Source organism: Symphalangus syndactylus, chromosome 2, assembly GCF_028878055.3.
Source record: "Symphalangus syndactylus isolate Jambi chromosome 2, NHGRI_mSymSyn1-v2.1_pri, whole genome shotgun sequence".
Lineage (NCBI taxonomy): Eukaryota > Metazoa > Chordata > Mammalia > Primates > Hylobatidae > Symphalangus > Symphalangus syndactylus.
This window is the reverse complement of record NC_072424.2, coordinates 67,488,173-67,506,288: the sequence shown is the minus strand read 5'-3', so window position 1 is coordinate 67,506,288 and position 18,116 is coordinate 67,488,173. Positions and strand designations below refer to the sequence as shown.

At 41.4% G+C, this 18,116-nt stretch overlaps 1 protein-coding gene across 2 annotated transcripts in view; it reads left to right on the top strand.

The window, feature by feature from the left end:
* MDN1 (midasin AAA ATPase 1) overlaps nt 1-18,116 on the top strand; it is a 183,195-nt gene that overhangs the window by 121,696 nt on the left and 43,383 nt on the right. For both annotated transcript variants that reach the window (XM_055258756.2, XM_055258764.2), the window contains exons 54-70: nt 1,434-1,591; nt 1,817-1,937; nt 2,636-2,846; nt 3,190-3,421; nt 3,775-3,901; nt 4,461-4,631; nt 6,932-7,146; nt 7,516-7,903; nt 9,303-9,412; nt 10,337-11,042; nt 12,655-12,816; nt 13,346-13,619; nt 15,026-15,261; nt 15,661-15,756; nt 16,397-16,491; nt 16,813-16,934; nt 17,859-18,005. In XM_055258756.2, coding sequence (XP_055114731.2) covers nt 1,434-1,591; nt 1,817-1,937; nt 2,636-2,846; nt 3,190-3,421; nt 3,775-3,901; nt 4,461-4,631; nt 6,932-7,146; nt 7,516-7,903; nt 9,303-9,412; nt 10,337-11,042; nt 12,655-12,816; nt 13,346-13,619; nt 15,026-15,261; nt 15,661-15,756; nt 16,397-16,491; nt 16,813-16,934; nt 17,859-18,005 — 3,571 coding nt within the window. The remainder of the gene's footprint in view (nt 1-1,433; nt 1,592-1,816; nt 1,938-2,635; nt 2,847-3,189; nt 3,422-3,774; nt 3,902-4,460; nt 4,632-6,931; nt 7,147-7,515; nt 7,904-9,302; nt 9,413-10,336; nt 11,043-12,654; nt 12,817-13,345; nt 13,620-15,025; nt 15,262-15,660; nt 15,757-16,396; nt 16,492-16,812; nt 16,935-17,858; nt 18,006-18,116) is intronic.

Genomic DNA, 18,116 nt, shown 5'->3' with positions numbered 1-18,116 from the left:
GAGCCATGTTGGAGACTCATATTACCTGATTTGCATTGCAACCCTGTATTAAACAAAACCGTACGGTATTGTCTAAGAATAGACATTTAGACCAATAAAACAGAGGATTCACAGATAGACTCCACCCTCCCCTTCCCCACACATGGTCAGTTATTTTTGTTTTGTTTTTTGTTAAATATGCAAAGGTAATTTAATGGCAAAAAATGGTCTATTCAGTAAATAGTGATGGAAGAATTAGATGTTTATATAAAGTAAAATGAGCCTAACTGGGCACAGTGGCTCATGGCTATAATCCTAAGTACTTTGGGAGGCCTTGGTGGGTGGATCACCTGAGGTCAGGAGTTCGATACCAGGCTGGCTAACATGGTGAAAACCCGTCTCTACTAAAAATACAAAACAATTAGCTGGGTGTGGTGGCAGGCGCCTGTAATTCCAGCTACTCAGGAAGCTGAGGCAGGAGAATCACTTGAACCTGGGAGGCGGAGGTTGCAGTGAGCCGAGATTGCGCTATTGCACTTTAGCCTGGGCGATGGAGCAAGATGCTGTCTCAAAAAAAAAAGAGGGCCTTTACCCCTACCTCACATTATATGTAGTTACCTCAACATGGATGAAACCTTTAAAAATAGAACTGACACTATGAACTGGCTAAAAGAAAACATAGGAGAAGGTCTTTACAATCTAAGTATAGGCAAAGATTTTTTAGGATTCTTTCTAAATGAAAAAAAATTGATAAATTGATTTCATCAAAATTTAAAACTTCTTCATAGATACCTTTATGAACATACTGTGACAAAATGAATATACTGGGAAAAACTGCTAACAAAACACATAAATTCCATAAACTAGCTATAATACAACCCAGTTTTTAAAATGAGCAAGACATCTGAATAGAATATCTTCTCGGAAGCTCTGTGAATGCCCAGTAAGAACTTTAAAAATTGTAATGTCATCAGTTATCAAAGAAATGTAACTTGAAACTACGGTGAGGTACCACCCACCAGAATAGAATTAAAATTAAAACTAAAGTTAAAATCATTAACAGCAAGTATTGGTAAAGAAATGGAACAACTGAAACTCTTCTGCACTTCTGGTCTGAGTACAAAATTGTACAGCTGCTTTGGAATACAGTTAGTAGTTTCTTATAAAATCTATACTTTGACCCAGCAATTCCATTTTCTCTAATAACTTTATGCTTCAAATACTAAGAGAAAAGATCTTCGCCTCTTCTGTCTGCCTTAATGTTCCTACATATATTCCAGTCCAGTCTTAGACTTTTAATGTATGTAAATTGAGCATTGATTAGCAATTATAGCCTATGTTGTGTGTCTTTTCCCAGGAGATGTTGGTGAGCAGTCTTGGTTCACTTTGTTTTTATTTTTCTTCTTTTTTTAGTTTTTCTTCATGCCGTCTTATCTAAGAGACTTTGTTTTTAGATCTTAGGTTCTCTGCGGTGGCGGGACCGGTTCTGGACTGTGGCCGACACAGTAAAAGTAGATGCCCCAGGTCTGGCCCTTCTTGCCCTCCATTGGCACTGGGTTTTAAAACATCTGGTCCACCAGATCCCCCGACTTCTGATGAATTATGAAGACAAGTAAGATTCATATTTAGAGTAATAATGTCAATGATTACAGACAGATGTTAAGGATAAGATTTGGAACCGAAACTGTTTTTTCTTGCTTTATTGGTGAATTGGCATATTGGTGAATGTACAATTAAAAAAAAGAAAAAACAAAGAAAGAAAATATTAATGGCTTCTCTTACTGTCTAGCATTTCCCCCTTTCCTTATTTCCCCTGTGCACTTGTTCTCCTTTAAAGATATTACAAAGAAGTTCAGACTGTCTCAGAACATATTCAGAATTGTCTAGGGAGCCAGACTGGTGGCTTTGCTGGTATAAAGAAGTTGCAGAAGTTCCTGGGACGACCGTTTCCTTTTAAGGTACACCTGGAAGCATTTAGTAAATAAAAGAAATTTGACTACTTCTGAAGTCCTTCTGGAACTTGGGAACTGACATTGTATAAGATTAATCCTTGTCTTCAAAGCATAACTCTTGCAGTTTTCCCTTGGCATCTGGGGGTGATTGGTTCCAGGATTCTCCTTGGATACAAACATCCAGGAAAGCCCAAGACTTTTATATAAAATGGCGTTGTGTGTGTATATAACCTATGTACACTTTATATCATCTCTAAATTACTTACAGTACCTTGTACAATGTAAACGCTCTGTAAATAGTGATTATACTGTATTGCTTAGGTAATAATGACAAGATAAAAAAATCCTTACGTGTTCAGGACAGACGCAACCATCCATTTTTCCCCTGAATATTTTCGACCCATGGTTGGTTGAATTGATGCGGAACCCGCAGATAACAAGAGGGCAGGCTCTATCCCATGAATCCTGTTTAGTAATTTGCTACATATTATCATCTTACGTATTCCTGAGACCCTTAAGGCTGGGTAGAGAGTTAACTTTATTACCACTGTAAAATTTCTTGACAGCAACAGGAATAAACAAGTCCTTTGTTTTCTGGAAACATTAAGAATATATCATAAATTTATTCTGAGACCTGTAATAGGCTACTAAAGAAAACCACATTTGTGCTCTATAGTATGCTCTTGTGGGTTTTGTTGTTTCAGGACAAGCTGGTGGTGGAGTGTTTTTCACAATTGAAGGTCCTTAACAAAGTCCTTGCCATCAGGGAGCAGATGTCTGCCCTTGGGGAGTGTGGATGGCAGGAAGACATTAATCGTCTCCAAGTGGTTGCTTCTCAATGGACATTAAAGAAAAGTCTCCTGCAAGCCTGGGGACTGATCCTCAGAGCAAATATTTTGGAAGATGTCAACCTAGGTAAAATATTCTAGCACTTGGCTAGCTGACAGATGCTCTGAAAATATCCTCTTGCTGGTAGTTAATAAGTTTCCCTTAGATTTTTCTTTTCTGGGTGATGTGAGGGGTAGAGTATATATACCTTTAAATAAGTGTCAGGCATAGGGCTAAACTTCACATATATTTTTAATTCCATCAGAATCATGTGGGTATTAATATCATTTCACAGATGAGAATCTCAAAGCTCAGGTTAAGGAGCCTAACTGGTTAGCTTGTTAAGCTTGCAGTCACATAGGTTGTTGAGAATCTAGAGGCTGTACTCTTAACCACTGTACTCTGATACAACATTTGTCTTTTTGTCCAGATGAATTGAAGAATTTTGTGCATGCTCAGTGTTTAGAACTGAAAGCCAAAGGACTCTCACTTGGTTTTCTGGAGAAAAAGCGTGATGAAGCTTCCTCCCTGTCCCATCCAGACTTGACCTCCGTAATCCACCTTACCAGGAGTGTTCAGTTGTGGCCTGCAATGGAGTACCTGGCTATGCTTTGGCAGTACAAAGTGACAGCTGATTTTATGGCACAAGCTTGTCTCAGAAGGTAAACCATGCTTTCAGTTGTTTTCCTTGCAGGAACTTTTTTTCTTGGTTATTCTGTGTATCCTATACCCATAAACCAACCACATACTTGATGGGGATGGTTAGTGAAGCAGAGGGAAGTGATTTGCCATTTTGGAAAGCCAAAATTTATTGAAGGTTTTTTTTTTTTTTTTTTTTTTTTTTTACTAGTTTTGACTCTACTTTAAAAGTCACTGGGAATTTTATCAGTAGAGTTGTTCATTTTTTAGATAAATGTACTGTAAGTTTTATGTTACACTTTCCCTAATGTAGCAGCTTTCCAGTAGTTCATTGATAGTCCATACTCCACCCTCTCCCTCTTTATTTTTGGAACAGATGCAGCAAAAATCAACAACCCCAGATAAATGAGGAGATAAGTCATCTCATCTCATTTTGTCTTTATCACACACCTGTTACACCTCAAGAGCTTCGAGATCTGTGGTCCTTGCTGCATCATCAGAAGGTAAAAATCACAAGACATAAGCCTCCTTTACACTATGAGTTGATTAGATTTTCTGTGACAGACTGGTTGGAAAACATTTTATTTATTCTCAAAATTCCATATTGGAAACCTCAGGTTTTTTTGAATTGCCTCTTAAAGGGAAGAATTTTAAATATTCTTTTATAGTAATTATGAGGGTATATTACAACTCTTATCACAGGAGTATTCATTTGGTTTCCAATTAAATGAGATGAAAATATTTGCTGCTTAAAATTTCCCAATTGCTCAAAAATATATTGTGAGAGTGTTTTTTATACTTTTTTGTACTTTTACTCTCTAATAAATTGAATATGAATACTGGTACACTCCGGTTAATAGAATTTTATTAGTACAGGTTTAAATAAAACTGTAAACATGTCACATTCCTTGACCAAGATGACTGGGGTGGCAGAGAAATGGAAAAATTTGGATTAATACTTTTAAACTTATGATAGTTTTAGATGGGTCTTAGAAGAAAGACCTAATAATTTATGGAGTCTTTCTCAGATATTCTCTTACCTAATTATTCCTTTATTTCTAGGTGTCTCCTGAAGAAATTACATCTTTGTGGTCTGAGTTATTTAATTCCATGTTTATGTCTTTCTGGAGCAGTACTGTGACCACAAATCCAGAGTACTGGCTAATGTGGAATCCTTTGCCTGGTATGCGGCAGAGGGAGGTACCCAAGTCTGTTTTAGATTCCACACTGAAGGTTCGTTGGTCTAAAATTATAAAAAATGTTTGATAGTGGCAAAAGAGTTTCTGAATGGATCTATCAATAAACATTTATTCCTAGCATAGAGTAGTGACTTAAATAGGTGATTGCAACACTTTATTTTCTGCAGGATGTTAAATAAGTGTACTGTCAGTAAAAGTATACCATGTTAAATAATTTGTGAAATTCTGAGATAAGTCAAAAAAGGTTTTATTGAAAAAGTATTTTTTCTAGTTAAAACATTTTTCCCACTATAAAACATTTAAACAGTGCAGATATATGTATATATAATACAGAATTCATTAGAAATATCTACTCTGTTCTATATCCTTCTGTTTACATATATTTTTATATTAAATACATATGTAAACAAAAATAAGTACACATATACGTAATAGAAATGTGTATGTCATTCCAGCTTATTTTTAAAAGTTATTGCATTGTATCAATGTGCTTGAATTTATTTTAATCACTTTCTTATTGATAAAGTGTTTCTTGCATTTTCTCCCTCTTCCTATAATAAGCATGCCACATTGACTATCCTACTATACATCTTTGTCCACTTGTTGGAGCATTTCTATGCATAAGTTGTTAGAATTAGAATTGAATCCTTGGTCAGAGTGTCTACACATTAAAAACAAAATTACGGTTATTACAGACTGGAGATGTGGTTTTTGCTTTTCACTTTTTTAAAGATGTGAAGAGCCAGTGAAGAGGGAAGTCCTGAAGTCTTAGATGACCACAGTGAGGTTTAGTTTCTTTTAACATAGAGATGAGGACCTGTTCATCTGCTTACTACACTAGGTGTTATAAACATTTCCAATTGTTTTTGTCATATAGTTAAAAAGAACTCATTTGCACTTCTTTGGTAAGTGTGAAGATTGAACATATTTTCACGTTTACTGATCCCCTTTAGTTCTTCTCTGAATTTTCGAGTCGTAGTCGTGCTTTTAAAAAAAAAAAAAAATTGTGTCGGTCGGGCGCTGTAACTCACGACTGTAATCCCAGCACTTTGGAAGGCTGAGGCGGGTGGATCATTTGAGGTCAAGAGTTCAAGACCAGCCTGGCCAACATGGTGAAACCCTGTCTCTACCAAAAATACGAAAATTAGCTGGGCAGTAGTGGTGTGCACCTGAATCCCGGCTACTTGGGAGGCTGAGTCAGGAGAATCCCTTGGGCCTGGGAGGCGGAGGTTGCAGTGAGCCAAGATTGTGCCATTGCACTCCAGTCTGGGTGACACAGTGAGACCCTGTCTCAAAAAAAAAAAAAAAAAAAAAAAAAAAAATTGGGTTGTTCAGCATCAGTTTATTATTGAAGATCTTTTTATATATTATGGATATTAAGCCTTTGCCCAATATGAATTGGAAGTATATTTCTAGTTTTCTGTCATCTCTCAAGTTTGTTTTCTTATATGTCACAAGTTTTATAATTTTTTTCCCTCCAAATATGCCAGACCCTTCTACTTATTGACTTTAGTGTCATGCTTTTAAAAAATGTCTTCCTTCATCACCTCAAGAGTTCAAAACTATTTTCCACTATTTTCTCCTATATTTTTATTTTATGTTCAAATCTATTTCATCTGTATATGTTGTTTTATGATATAGAGATGCAAATTTTTTCTTTTATACAAACAGATCCAAAAGAGATGTAATAACATCATTTTGACTAATTCCTCCTTTCCACTCTCATGTGAAATGCCTTATTGCCCCAAATGTTTTTGGATTTACCTGAACTCTATTCCATTCTTTTGCACTATCAAAATGGATTTATTGTAAAACACCTCTCAAAGCCTTTAGTGATAAACTTTGGATCCCTGAGGGTTGTATGGCATTATACAGAGTTGACTGTCACACACATTTGGCTGTCACCCTTTGACAATCCTTTGCTGTGGACAGCTATTACTGTGTCCCATCTAACAGTCTAAGGAGCACAGACATGGCAGATTTTGTCCCTGGCTCTTACATCTGTCTTTCACTCCTTTCCTTGCACCCTGAGTTGGCTCTCATCCTCCTGCAGTGTGTCTCTTTCCCTTCTGCAAGAATGTGCTCTCTGATTCCCAGGTTTGCAGGCTTTCCTCATGCATTACTAAAGCATCCATTGCTCATTTCCTAGAGCATGGAGTCCACTTTCATTTAAGGTATACTAACCTGTTCTGTCCTTCTAGTCCAATCTCTGAGTGATGCTTACCTGTTCCAAGTAACCTGAACTGTCTGTTTCTTTCCTCTCAGGTTCCCTAATGCTGCTTCTGGAAATAGTCTTAATTTCTAAAAGTTATTGACTCTTCTCTTGTCCTTTAGGGTCCTGGCAATCTCAGTAGACCCATATTCTCTAAGTGCTGCTTTGAAGTCTTAACCAGCAGCTGGAGAGCAAGTCCCTGGGATGTGAGTGGCCTCCCCATCCTGTCCTCCTCTCACGTGACCCTAGGAGAGTGGGTTGAGAGAACTCAGCAGCTCCAGGACATCAGTTCAATGCTTTGGACTAACATGGCTATCTCTTCAGTAGCAGAATTCAGGTATTCCCTTGCCCTGGAAGCAGACTGTAAAGTTCCTGTCTTTTCTCCAGAGCATGGAGCAGAGACCCAGTGAGAACTTCCTTCTGTAGTGGTGGCTAGTTCTGGTGTTTGAAGTGAGGGTATTTTCTGCCTGAATCAGCATGTTTTCAGGCTACCATGAGCTGGCTGGTTCCTCTGTCAGTTTTAAGCATATTGTGATCAAGAGGGTGAACTTAGTAAACCAAATAAGACCATGTGAGAACGAAATTCACCTCCACATATTGATGCTGCATTCTGTGGTTATCGTTTCTTGAGAGAATTATAGTGTATGAAAAGGAATGCTTTTTGATACAGTACAAACCTTTCAGTGCTTTCTTATTGTCCCCACAGACGCACGGATTCCCAACTCCAGGGGCAGATGCTGTTCTGGCACCTGGCAGGCCTAGCAGAGCTGCTCCCAGAGTCCCGGCAGCAGGAGTACATGCAGAACTGTGAGCAGCTGCTGCTTGGGAGCAGCCAGGCCTTCCAGCATGTGGGCCAGACACTTGGGGACATGGCTGGTCAGGAGGTGCTGCCCAAGGAACTGCTCTGCCAATTGCTCACCTCCCTGCACCACTTTTTTGGTGAAGGGGAGAGTAAGAGGAGCCTGCCTGAGCCAGCCCAGCGTGGGAGGCTCTGGGTGAGCCTCGGCTTGCTCCAGATTCAGACATGGCTTCCCCAGGCACGCTTTGACCCTGCGGTGAAGAGGGAGTACAAGCTCAATTATGCCAAGGAAGAGGTATGGGAGGCAAGAGTTTGGAGCATGGGCTCCTTCCCTGACGTGCTGGGTTTGCTTATTGTATTACTCCTTTTATTCCCTTTTGGGTGCTCAGATCATCACAAGCATAAGTTGCCTTGTGACTTCCAGGAGTCTGTTTTAGAGACTGTATTTTCCCCTTTGAGAGTTCTGACTACATTCAGGCTCTGGGAGGAGCCCTTCCTAAGGTTCTGAGGTCTCTGCCAATAGGTGCAATGGGCAGAGGGCAGGTAGAAAACCCGAGCCATTGTCAGAAATAGTGGTATCTCTCACTATCTCTGGACTCTCTCTACCTGAGCTCAGTTTTGGATATTTGGGTTTTTGTTTGTTTCTTTGTTTGTTTTTGAGACGGAGCCTCGCTTTGTCATCCAGGCAGGAGTGCAGTGGCACGATCTCGGCTCACTGCAACCTCCGCCTCCTGGGTTCGAGCAATTCTCTGCCTCAGCCTCCCGAGTAGCTGGGATTACAGGAACCCGCCACCATGCCTGGCTAATTTTTGTATTTTTAGTAGAGACGGGGTTTCACCATCTTGGCCAGGCTGGTCTTGAATCCTGACCTCAAGTGATCCACCCGCCTTGGCCTCCCAAAGTGCTGGGATTATAGGCGTGAACTACCATGCCCAGCCTGGATTTGGATATTTCTTTAGATAGAATATAGTATCCCTATGTCCTAGGAATTTTTAACTTATTGGTGCTTGCTATCTAAAACTCAAGAATCAAGCAGAGGCTGGGTGTGGTGGCCTCACCCTGTAATCTCAGCACCTTGCGGGGCTGAAGTGGGAGGAGCACTTGAGCCCAGGAGTTTGAGACTAACCTGGGCCACCACATAGTAAGATTCATGTCTCTACAAAAAAAAGGAAAAAAAAAAAAAAACAGCTGGGTGTGGTGGCATGTGCTTGTAGTACCAGCTACTCACGAGGCTGAAGCAGGAGGATCACTTGAGCCTGGGGGGGTCGAGGCTGCGGTGAGCCTCCAGCCAGGCTACAGAGCCGAGACCTTGTCTTAAAAAGCAATCAAGTTGATTTGGGTAATGTGGTATCCCTTGCTATTTGAAGTTTTGAACCAAGTTCAGGAACTAAATACATTAAGATAATGGTATGTTAGTACATATTTTGAAGAAGGAAAATTATATTAGTTGGAGTGAAAGCTAAGCTCCTATAGCAGAGAGACTAAAAAATTCAGTGGTGTAAATAAGATCATTTCTTTCCCCTCACAGCTCTGATGTGAGTGGTCTAGATTAATGGAGCAGAGCCACCTCTCCTTGGGTCATTCAGGAACCCAGATTCCTTCCATCTTGTTCCTCTACATGTGCCCAGGACATTGTCCTCATGTGCATGGTCATAGCTGGGACACAGTGGACTAACTTCTCTCTTTTCCATCAGTTACACCAACTGCAGTGTGAATGGAAGACCCGGAACCTGTCATCCCAGCTGCAGACTGGAAGAGACCTGGAAGATGAAGTCGTTGTCAGCTACTCTCATCCTCACGTCAGGTAACACAGCAGAGTGATTATTTGTTTTGGGGATTATTGACTCTCCTTTTGATGTAATGTAATTATGGTGTGAGTAGAAGTGGTAATATACACCTCTAAACTACATTAGCAATTAGATGCCAAAGCCTTGTTTATAGTCAGGAAAAATAATATGCCTTGTGAAAGGAGGAGAGGGGGGCTATTCAAGGTGTGTGCTCACATGGGGCCAAGATGTTTGAAGCCAAAACTTAGTCTCAGCATAGAAGAAGTGGAGTGTGATGGTATGCACTATATTTCTCTGCTGTTCTTGGCTGTAGGTCTGTTACTAGGAAATACGGTATGGGTTGAGGATCCCTTATCCAAAATGCCTGGGACCAGAAGTGTTTTGGATTTGGGGTTCATTTTTTTCTTCAGATTTTGGAATATTTATACCAGTTGAGCATCCCAGATCTGAAAATCTGGAATCCAAAATACTTCAATGAGCATTTTCTTTAAGTGTCATATTGGCTGGCAGTCAAAAAGTTGGGAGCATTTTGGATATTTGGATTTGGGATGTTCAGCCTGTATAGTGTAGTAGGTTCTGAATTCCAGTCCTACTTCTGACCTTTGATTTTAGATGTTGGGTAGATCACTTAATGCCTTACATCTCAGTGTCCATATCAGCATAAGAAGGGTAATTGTAGTTATCTACTCCAGTGAGTCATGATGAGGCTTCAGTAAGATGTGCATCTGAGCACCAGCAACATACATGACACAGTAACTGCTGTGTAAATGTTATCCATTTTCATTAACTAATTGTCAGTATTATCACGACTGAGATGATATTGGAAATATTATTTCGCAGCAGCTGATATTTCTTTCTTCTGTTTTCCTATCTGAGGATCCAATCTAGATTTGCTGCTCTTCTTCTGACATAATTGGCATATTGTGTTAATTTCCCTTTAGGCTGCTTCGCCAAAGGATGGATCAGCTGGATAATTTAACCTGTCGCCTGTTGAAGAAACAGGCTTTTAGACCCCAGTTGCCTGCGTACGAGTCCCTGGTTCAGGAGATCCACCATTACGTCACCAGCATTGCCAAGGCCCCTGCTGTTCAGGATCTGCTCACACGGCTCCTGCAGGCCCTCCACATGGATGGGCCACGGTCTGCCCAAGTAGCCCAGAGTCTTCTAAAGGAGGAGGCCTCTTGGCAGCAGTCACACCACCAGTTCCGGAAGCGGCTGGCAGAGGAGTACACCTTCTATCCAGATGCCGTGAGCCCACTGCAGGCATCCATATTGCAGTTACAACATGGCATGAGGCTGGTGGCCTCTGAGCTCCACAGCTCACTCCACAGCAGTATGGTTGGTGCAGACAGGCTGGGGACCCTGGCCACAGCCTTGCTGGCTTTCCCATCGGTGGGCCCCACCTTCCCCACTTACTATGCTCATGCAGACACTTTGTGCTCAGTGAAGTCTGAGGAGGTTCTACGATGCCTTGGGAAGCTAATCCTCAAGTGCTCAGGAGGAAAGGAGCTGGAAGGCAAGGGCCAGAAAGCCTGTCCCACTCGGGAGCAGCTGCTGATGAATGCTCTCCTTTACCTGCGCTCCCATGTGTTATGCAAGGGAGAGTTGGACCAGAGGGCCCTGCAGCTCTTCAGACATGTGTGTCAGGTGAGCCATCTCTGGGAGGCCTGCCCTGCCCTGCCTCCTGCAGAGAGCCAAGTTCACATCAGGGCAGCCTGCAGGACATTAGCATGCCTAGTAGATACACAGATAGTGTCGTTGGGGCGTGGGCATTTTGTTTTCTGTTCCTTCCTTTTCCCTATTTAACTATCAAGTTTGGGGACCTTTGCCTCTCAATTTTTAAGAGATTAAAAAAAAAAAATGACAGCGCCCTTTGTTAAACACTACACGTGTTTTCTCCCAGTTTGTCAGTTGTCTTTTGACTTTGTTTATGGTAATTTTGCCAGGTACTTATGTCAACTTGCATTAAGATGTTCCCTTATTAATAAAAGTAACTTGCTCTCACTGTATGCAATTAAGAGAATACTAAAATTTCTAATGATCCTACCACTTAAAGCTGTATAAACGCTGTTAACATACCAGGTATCCCATTCCAGGCTTGCTTGTGTGTGTATATATATTAATATTTATCTGTAGCTGTATGTCTATGACACTCACACTCTAAATTATTAAAAATTTGTCCCAGTGGCTTACATATTTTTTTTTTTAGTAGCAGCAGCTTTTAAAAAATACAAATCTTAGCATAGTTAACAGAAAAAAAGAGTTGCTCCGGTTAAGGTAGATTCTAATCCCCACCAGGGCCCTGAGACATGTCCTTAAATTGCTACAAAATGTACAACAAACCACTAGTAAAGTTTGTTCTATTTGATAACTCTATTTGCTTTTAAAAACTTCATGTATAGTGATTATTTTCATGTTATTCTGTATTCTTCACCTGCTTCATATTTAGTGACTGCCAAGTATTCTATTGTGTGTTTATGACACAAGTAATTTAACTATTTTCTTATCATTGAACATTTACATTTGTATATACTTTTTACTATTTTGCCAAAAAAAAAAAAAAAGCCAGCCCAATGCCACAGTAAATAGTCTCACAGCTATATATTTGGATACAAATTTTAGAGATCAGGATTGCTGGGACAAAGATTAAACACACTTCTTAGGCTTTACATGCAAATTACCTTCCTAGATGGTGGGTGCTTATTTCCTCAACCTCAGCAGTACTGGATGGTTCTTTAATTTACAATTTTTGCCAGTTTAGAGATGTAAAATCTTAGAAGGGAATTTCAGAAGTGTCTGGTAAGACACATTCCAGTTTTGCCTGATTGGTGCCCTTTGACCACCCGGTCCCTAGTCTAAGTGTTTCTTTTCTGAACCCCTTGGCCAGCTCCTTGGGGTGCCACCCAAGTGTTGTCTGAACCACAACCCTCTCATGGCCAACCCTGAGTCTGTCCTTGTTACAAAGCACCTTTACCTCTTGACAGGAAGTTCCCATTAGCTGTACTGTGGCAAGTTTTACACCTTCAAAATTACAATGACACAGCAGGGGGGATTTAGGAAACTGGTTGCTGAGGCTACACACTTGGAAAACAAAACCCATTTGCTCTTTATTCCATGGAATTTAGTTTCTTGGATGTTGGCTTTTATTTGTTTTTGAGTCATGATGCTTTCATTTTCATGAGAAATTAATAGCAAATCTTGCCTTTGTGAATGCCTCAGCAAAGAAAGCTCAGCTGCTTTCTGTCTGTGTGACTTTCAGGAAATCATCAATGAGTGGGATGAGCAGGAACGCATAGCCCAAGAGAGGGCTGAGCAGGAAAGCAGCCTATATAGATACAAGAGCAGGAACTCTAGGACAGCCCTGAGTGAAGAGGAGGAGGAAGAACGGGAGTTCAGAAAACAGTTCCCCCTGCATGAAAAGGTAGGGCAGTAATGGCAGGGTTTGTTTTGGAATGAATTCCCTTGATGCCATATACATTCCCTCTGATGGCTTTCTCTCTTCCTCTTTATCTCTGTCTCTATATGTATGTATTTTAGAGACTGGGTCTTGCTCTGTCATCAGGCTGGAGTGCAGTGGCGCAATCATAGCTCACTGCAGCCTCAAACTCCTGGGCTCAAACAATCCTCCCAAGTAGCTATGACTGCATGTGCATGCTACCATACCCTGCCAGGTTTTATATTTTTTATAGAGACAGGATCTCACCATGTCGCCTAGGCTGTCTCAAACTCCTGACCTCAAGTGATTCTCCCTCCTCGGCCTCCCAAAGCACAGGGATTATAGGTGTGAGCCACTGTGCCCAGCCTGTAGTCTTTTAAAATATATTTTAATACATATATTAGTGCTATTTCATTTTTTGAATCATTCTTATGCTTTTTTCTTTCTTCCTTTTAGTCTGATTAGAAGTAGATTCTGATTTTTAAAAGGTCAATTTCTCTGATGCTGTTTATAGGACTTTGCAGATATTTTGGTACAGCCAACGTTGGAGGAGAACAAAGGAACTTCAGATGGGCAAGAAGAGGAAGCAGCCACAAACCCAGCTCTCCTCTCCCAGAATTCAATGCAGGCAGTAATGCTGATACACCAGCAACTGTGTCTCAACTTTGCTCGATCCCTCTGGTATCAACAGACTCTGCCGCCACATGAAGCAAAGCATTACCTCAGCCTGTTTCTGTCTTGCTATCAGACTGGGGCATCGCTTGTGACACACTTCTACCCCCTGATGGGTATGGTAGTTTACTTTTGTTATGCCCCTGGGAAATCAAAGCAAATGCAAATAGATGCTGTTGTTATTCTGTAACAATCACACTCATGAATTTCCTGTTTTCCCATAATTCCTTATTGGAGTTTCCTTGGCTTAAAGAACTGAAGCTGATTCAAGAAAATTGATTTAGGATTCTGTAATAAGATGGATTTTCATCAGTGTACAAATGGGCCAAGAAAAAGATGGATTTTTATTGTTTGGATCCTTTGGGGTGACAGATTAAGAAAATAAGGATAGGCCGGGCGCCGTGGCTCACGCCTGTAATCCTAGCACTTTGGGAGGCCGAGGCGGGCGGATCATGAGGTCAGGAGATCGAGACCATCTTGGCTAACATGGTGAAACCCCGTTTCTACTAAAAGTACAAAAAATGAGCCGGGCGTGGTGGCGGGCGCCTGTAGTCCCAGCTACTCGGGAGGCTGAGGCAGGAGAATGGCCTGAACCCGGGAGGCGGAGCTTGCAGTGAGCCGAGATTGTGCCACTGTACTCCAGCCTGGGCTACAGAGCAAGACTCCATCTCAAAAAAAAAAAATAATAATAATAAGGATAAGGACTTAATTTAAATATGTGTGTGTATGTGTTTTTTTTCTTTGGCATTATTTCTGCTGTCAAATAGCCTTAGTGCTTTTCAAATGAAATAATATATACCTGGGAGCAACCAATCTTGTGGAATATGGTTTAATAGTTGGTTCATTGCAGTTTCCTACATGATTTCATGGCATTATTTCATAGAAGTAGGAAGGAGGCTTTAAGTTTCCTTTCTATTTAACTAGAATAGGTATAAAAACTGGGAATTTGGAGGCACTGAGTTAACCCCTACACCATTTGTTTATATGTAGGCAGTTTCTGACTTCTCTGCACATTCCAGAAACTTGAGAGCTTTAGGTAGCTACTATAGTATTAGGATTACAGTTCTCTAGGCCAATATTGCTTTGGGGAGAATAGCATTCATTAGTCCCAATTAGTTCATTGTTGCTGATGTTTCTTTTCTTTCTTTCTTTTTTTTTTTTTTTTGAGACAGAGTCTTGCTCTGTTGCTCAGGCTGGAGTGCAGTGGCATGATCTCAGCTCACTGCAACCTCTGCCTCACAGGTTCAAGCAATTCTTGTGCCTTAGGCCTGCAAGAAGCTGGGATTATAGGCACATGCATGTCTGGCTAATGTTTGTATTTTTAGTAGAAATGAGGTTTCACCATGTTGGCCAGGATGGTCTCAAACTCCTGGCCTCAAGCAATCTGCCTGCCTCGGCTTCCCAAAGTGCCGGGATTACAGACATGAGCCACTGCGCCTGGTCCTGTTGCTGACATCTTTTTGACATGTTGATAGATCAACTTACTGAATTCACTGACTTTACCGTGATGTTAACTTCACAGGAGTTGAACTGAATGACCGACTCTTGGGCAGCCAACTTTTGGCCTGCACCCTCTCCCATAACACTCTTTTTGGGGAGGCACCCTCAGACCTGATGGTGAAACCCGATGGGCCCTATGACTTCTACCAGCATCCCAATGTTCCAGAAGCACGGCAGTGTCAACCTGTGCTTCAAGGTTTCTCAGAGGCTGTCAGTCACTTGCTGCAGGACTGGCCAGAACACCCAGCACTTGAACAGGTAGGGCAGCTGTTGAGGAAGGAATGCTCACAGTACTGAATCTGCAATGAGGATGCAGCCTCACCATTATCCCTGGGGGCACCCACTTGCACATGTGTACATATAAACAAAGGCTTAAAGAACTGCAGTTCAATGAGATGCTACTTACTTACTGCAAGATGAACACACCAGTTTTGTATTTCTCTTGTATAAATGATTGGGGATTCTGTTAATTTTATTTGTTGGTCAGGAGTTGCTGACCACATAATAAAATGCTGCCATGTTGCTCTGTTTTTTTTTTCAGAGGTGTTTTAAAAGTAGAGAACTGGGGGGAAACTTCTGGTCAGGACTGTCTTCAGTACCCTGTGACTTAGGATCATTGGTATTCCTACTGAGATACCCAAATCTTTATTTCTGCAGCTCCTGGTTGTAATGGACAGAATTCGTAGTTTCCCACTTTCCAGTCCTATCTCAAAGTTCCTGAATGGCTTAGAGATCCTTCTGGCAAAGGCACAGGTGAGCTAATCGCTCTCTTCCTCATTTTAGTTGGTGGTCAGTTGGCAAAAGATACATCTTGTGGCATCTTTGTTGTTAGACAGAAAATTATAGTTTGGGCTGGAAAAAGATAAACATCCTTGGTTTTTCTGGCATGGGGTGAGATCATTGCAAGTGAGGCTGTTGCCCCTGTGGTGAGGGCTAGCTGCCTTGCCTTTTATCCAGTGGGATGCAGTATCTACCAGTAATGAGGGTGCACTACTCCCAGCCTTCCAGGTGGGCCTTCAGTCCAACTGAGTGCCCACATACACGGTTCCCCTCAATGCCCTCATGGCCTCTAAGTTAGCTGTTGCCTCCCCATTGGACAGAAAAGGGCCACATGTCTTTGTTTTAGGTCAGATAGCAAAGAGCACGAATTCAGGCTCCAGTCTATAAACACTGTGCTTTTTTGCCAGCCTGTAAACTTGGCTCTGGTGGAGTTCTGTCATGTGAACAGAAAGAATTTGAAGCTGGATATGCTGTAAATTCATTCCTGCAATTGCTGCAAGTTGTTTAAGGGCCCAGTAGTCTTCACTCAAGCAAAGTTCAAGATGTTCTTGAGGGAGGAGGTGATTATGGCATTGAATAATGTCTGTAGTAAATTTTATCTTTGTTTCTTTAGGATTGGGAGGAAAATGCAAGTCGAGCTTTGTCTTTGCGGAAACATCTTGATTCGATCAGTCAGATGATTATTCGGTGGCGTAAACTGGAGCTGAAGTAAGTGACTCTCCTTCCCTCTCCTAAACTTAGGTTGTAAGGGCTTTTGTCTTTTGGTAGTTTAAATTTCTTTAGGATTTATATAGTATTACAGCTACAGAATGTGCTTTTCAGTTATTAATCACAGAGTTAAAAGTAGGGCATTAAAATGACCTGAATACAGTCCAGACAACAGCATAGATTCTTGAGTGAGGAAACTGGGTGGCTCCTCCATCTCCATTTGGGAGGAGAGAATAGTGAGCATGTAGCTTCTGCATCTCTGGTTTCAGATTATTTCAAATGGGTTTCCGTAAATGCCTCCTTGACTTCTTCTTGTTTCAGCTGCTGGTCCATGAGTTTGGATAATACTATGAAGCGCCACACCGAGAAATCCACCAAGCACTGGTTCTCCATCTATCAGATGCTTGAGAAGCACATGCAGGAACAAACAGAAGAACAGGAAGGTAATGCCTGGCAGTACATTTCCTGCCCACTTAGAGCTTCCTGGCTAAATGGAGTGCTGCAAAGTGTAGGATTTTCCTGCTCCCGCTTCTCCCGCTACACTGCTTTCATGGGAATGCCTCCCATTTGACTTCATGATATTTCTGAGAGGTCAGCCAAGGAAACTAAATCGTGCTTGTCTAACTGAGAGAATAACAACAAAAGTCTGAGAGGTTTAAATGTCTTCTCCAAAAGTCTAGAGAACCAGTCGTGTGATAAGGTTTCCTTCTTCTCTATGTCCATGATAGAAGTCAAACTGAAAGTTGACTTTTTGGTAGGTAGTAGCCAACGTGCTTGAATGAACAGTCTTTTATTTTATACTTGTGACAAGCACCTTATAATTCATTTTCATAATTTGCTGTGAGTGCATTTAACACATGCTCTATGTGCAGCTGCTACTTTTATTTATTTATTTATTTATTTTTATTTATTTTTTGAGACAGAGTCTTGCTCTGTTGCCCAGGCTGGAGTACAGTGGTGCGATCTCAGCTGCCTGCAACCTCCGCCTCCCAGGCTCAAGTGATTCTCCTACTTCAGCCTTCTGAGTAGCTGGGATTACCGGTGCCCACCACCATGCCTGGCTAATTTTTGTATTTTTAGTAGACACGAGGTTTCACCATGTTGGCCAGGCTGGTTTTGAACTCTTGACCTCAAATGATCTGCCGGCCTTGGCCTCCCAGAGTGCTGGGATTACAGACGTGAGCCACCACACCGGCCTGTTACTTTTAAATCAGCTTAGAATTTAGCCATGGTCCTTGCTTGAGAGCTTCACATTGTGATGTCTACCTCCTGGCCATCCATAGTATCCCAGATAGATTGCGTGCATGTTAGGAATAGGAAGTCATGGTCGAAGGAACACATATATTTTTCTCTTTGAATTTTTAAAGATGACAAACAGATGACCTTGATGTTGCTGGTCAGCACGTTACAAGCATTTATTGAAGGATCCTCGCTGGGAGAGTTCCATGTGCGACTTCAGATGTTACTGGTTTTCCATTGTCACGTCTTGCTGATGCCACAGGTTGAAGGAAAGGGTGAGGATTTTTTTTTCCTTTCCTTTTGACATTGCACGACTAAAATGAGTTAGGCTGTGAATTTTCTACATGAGACAGGTGCCTCGTTGCACTCTAGGTTTTAAAAAAGAC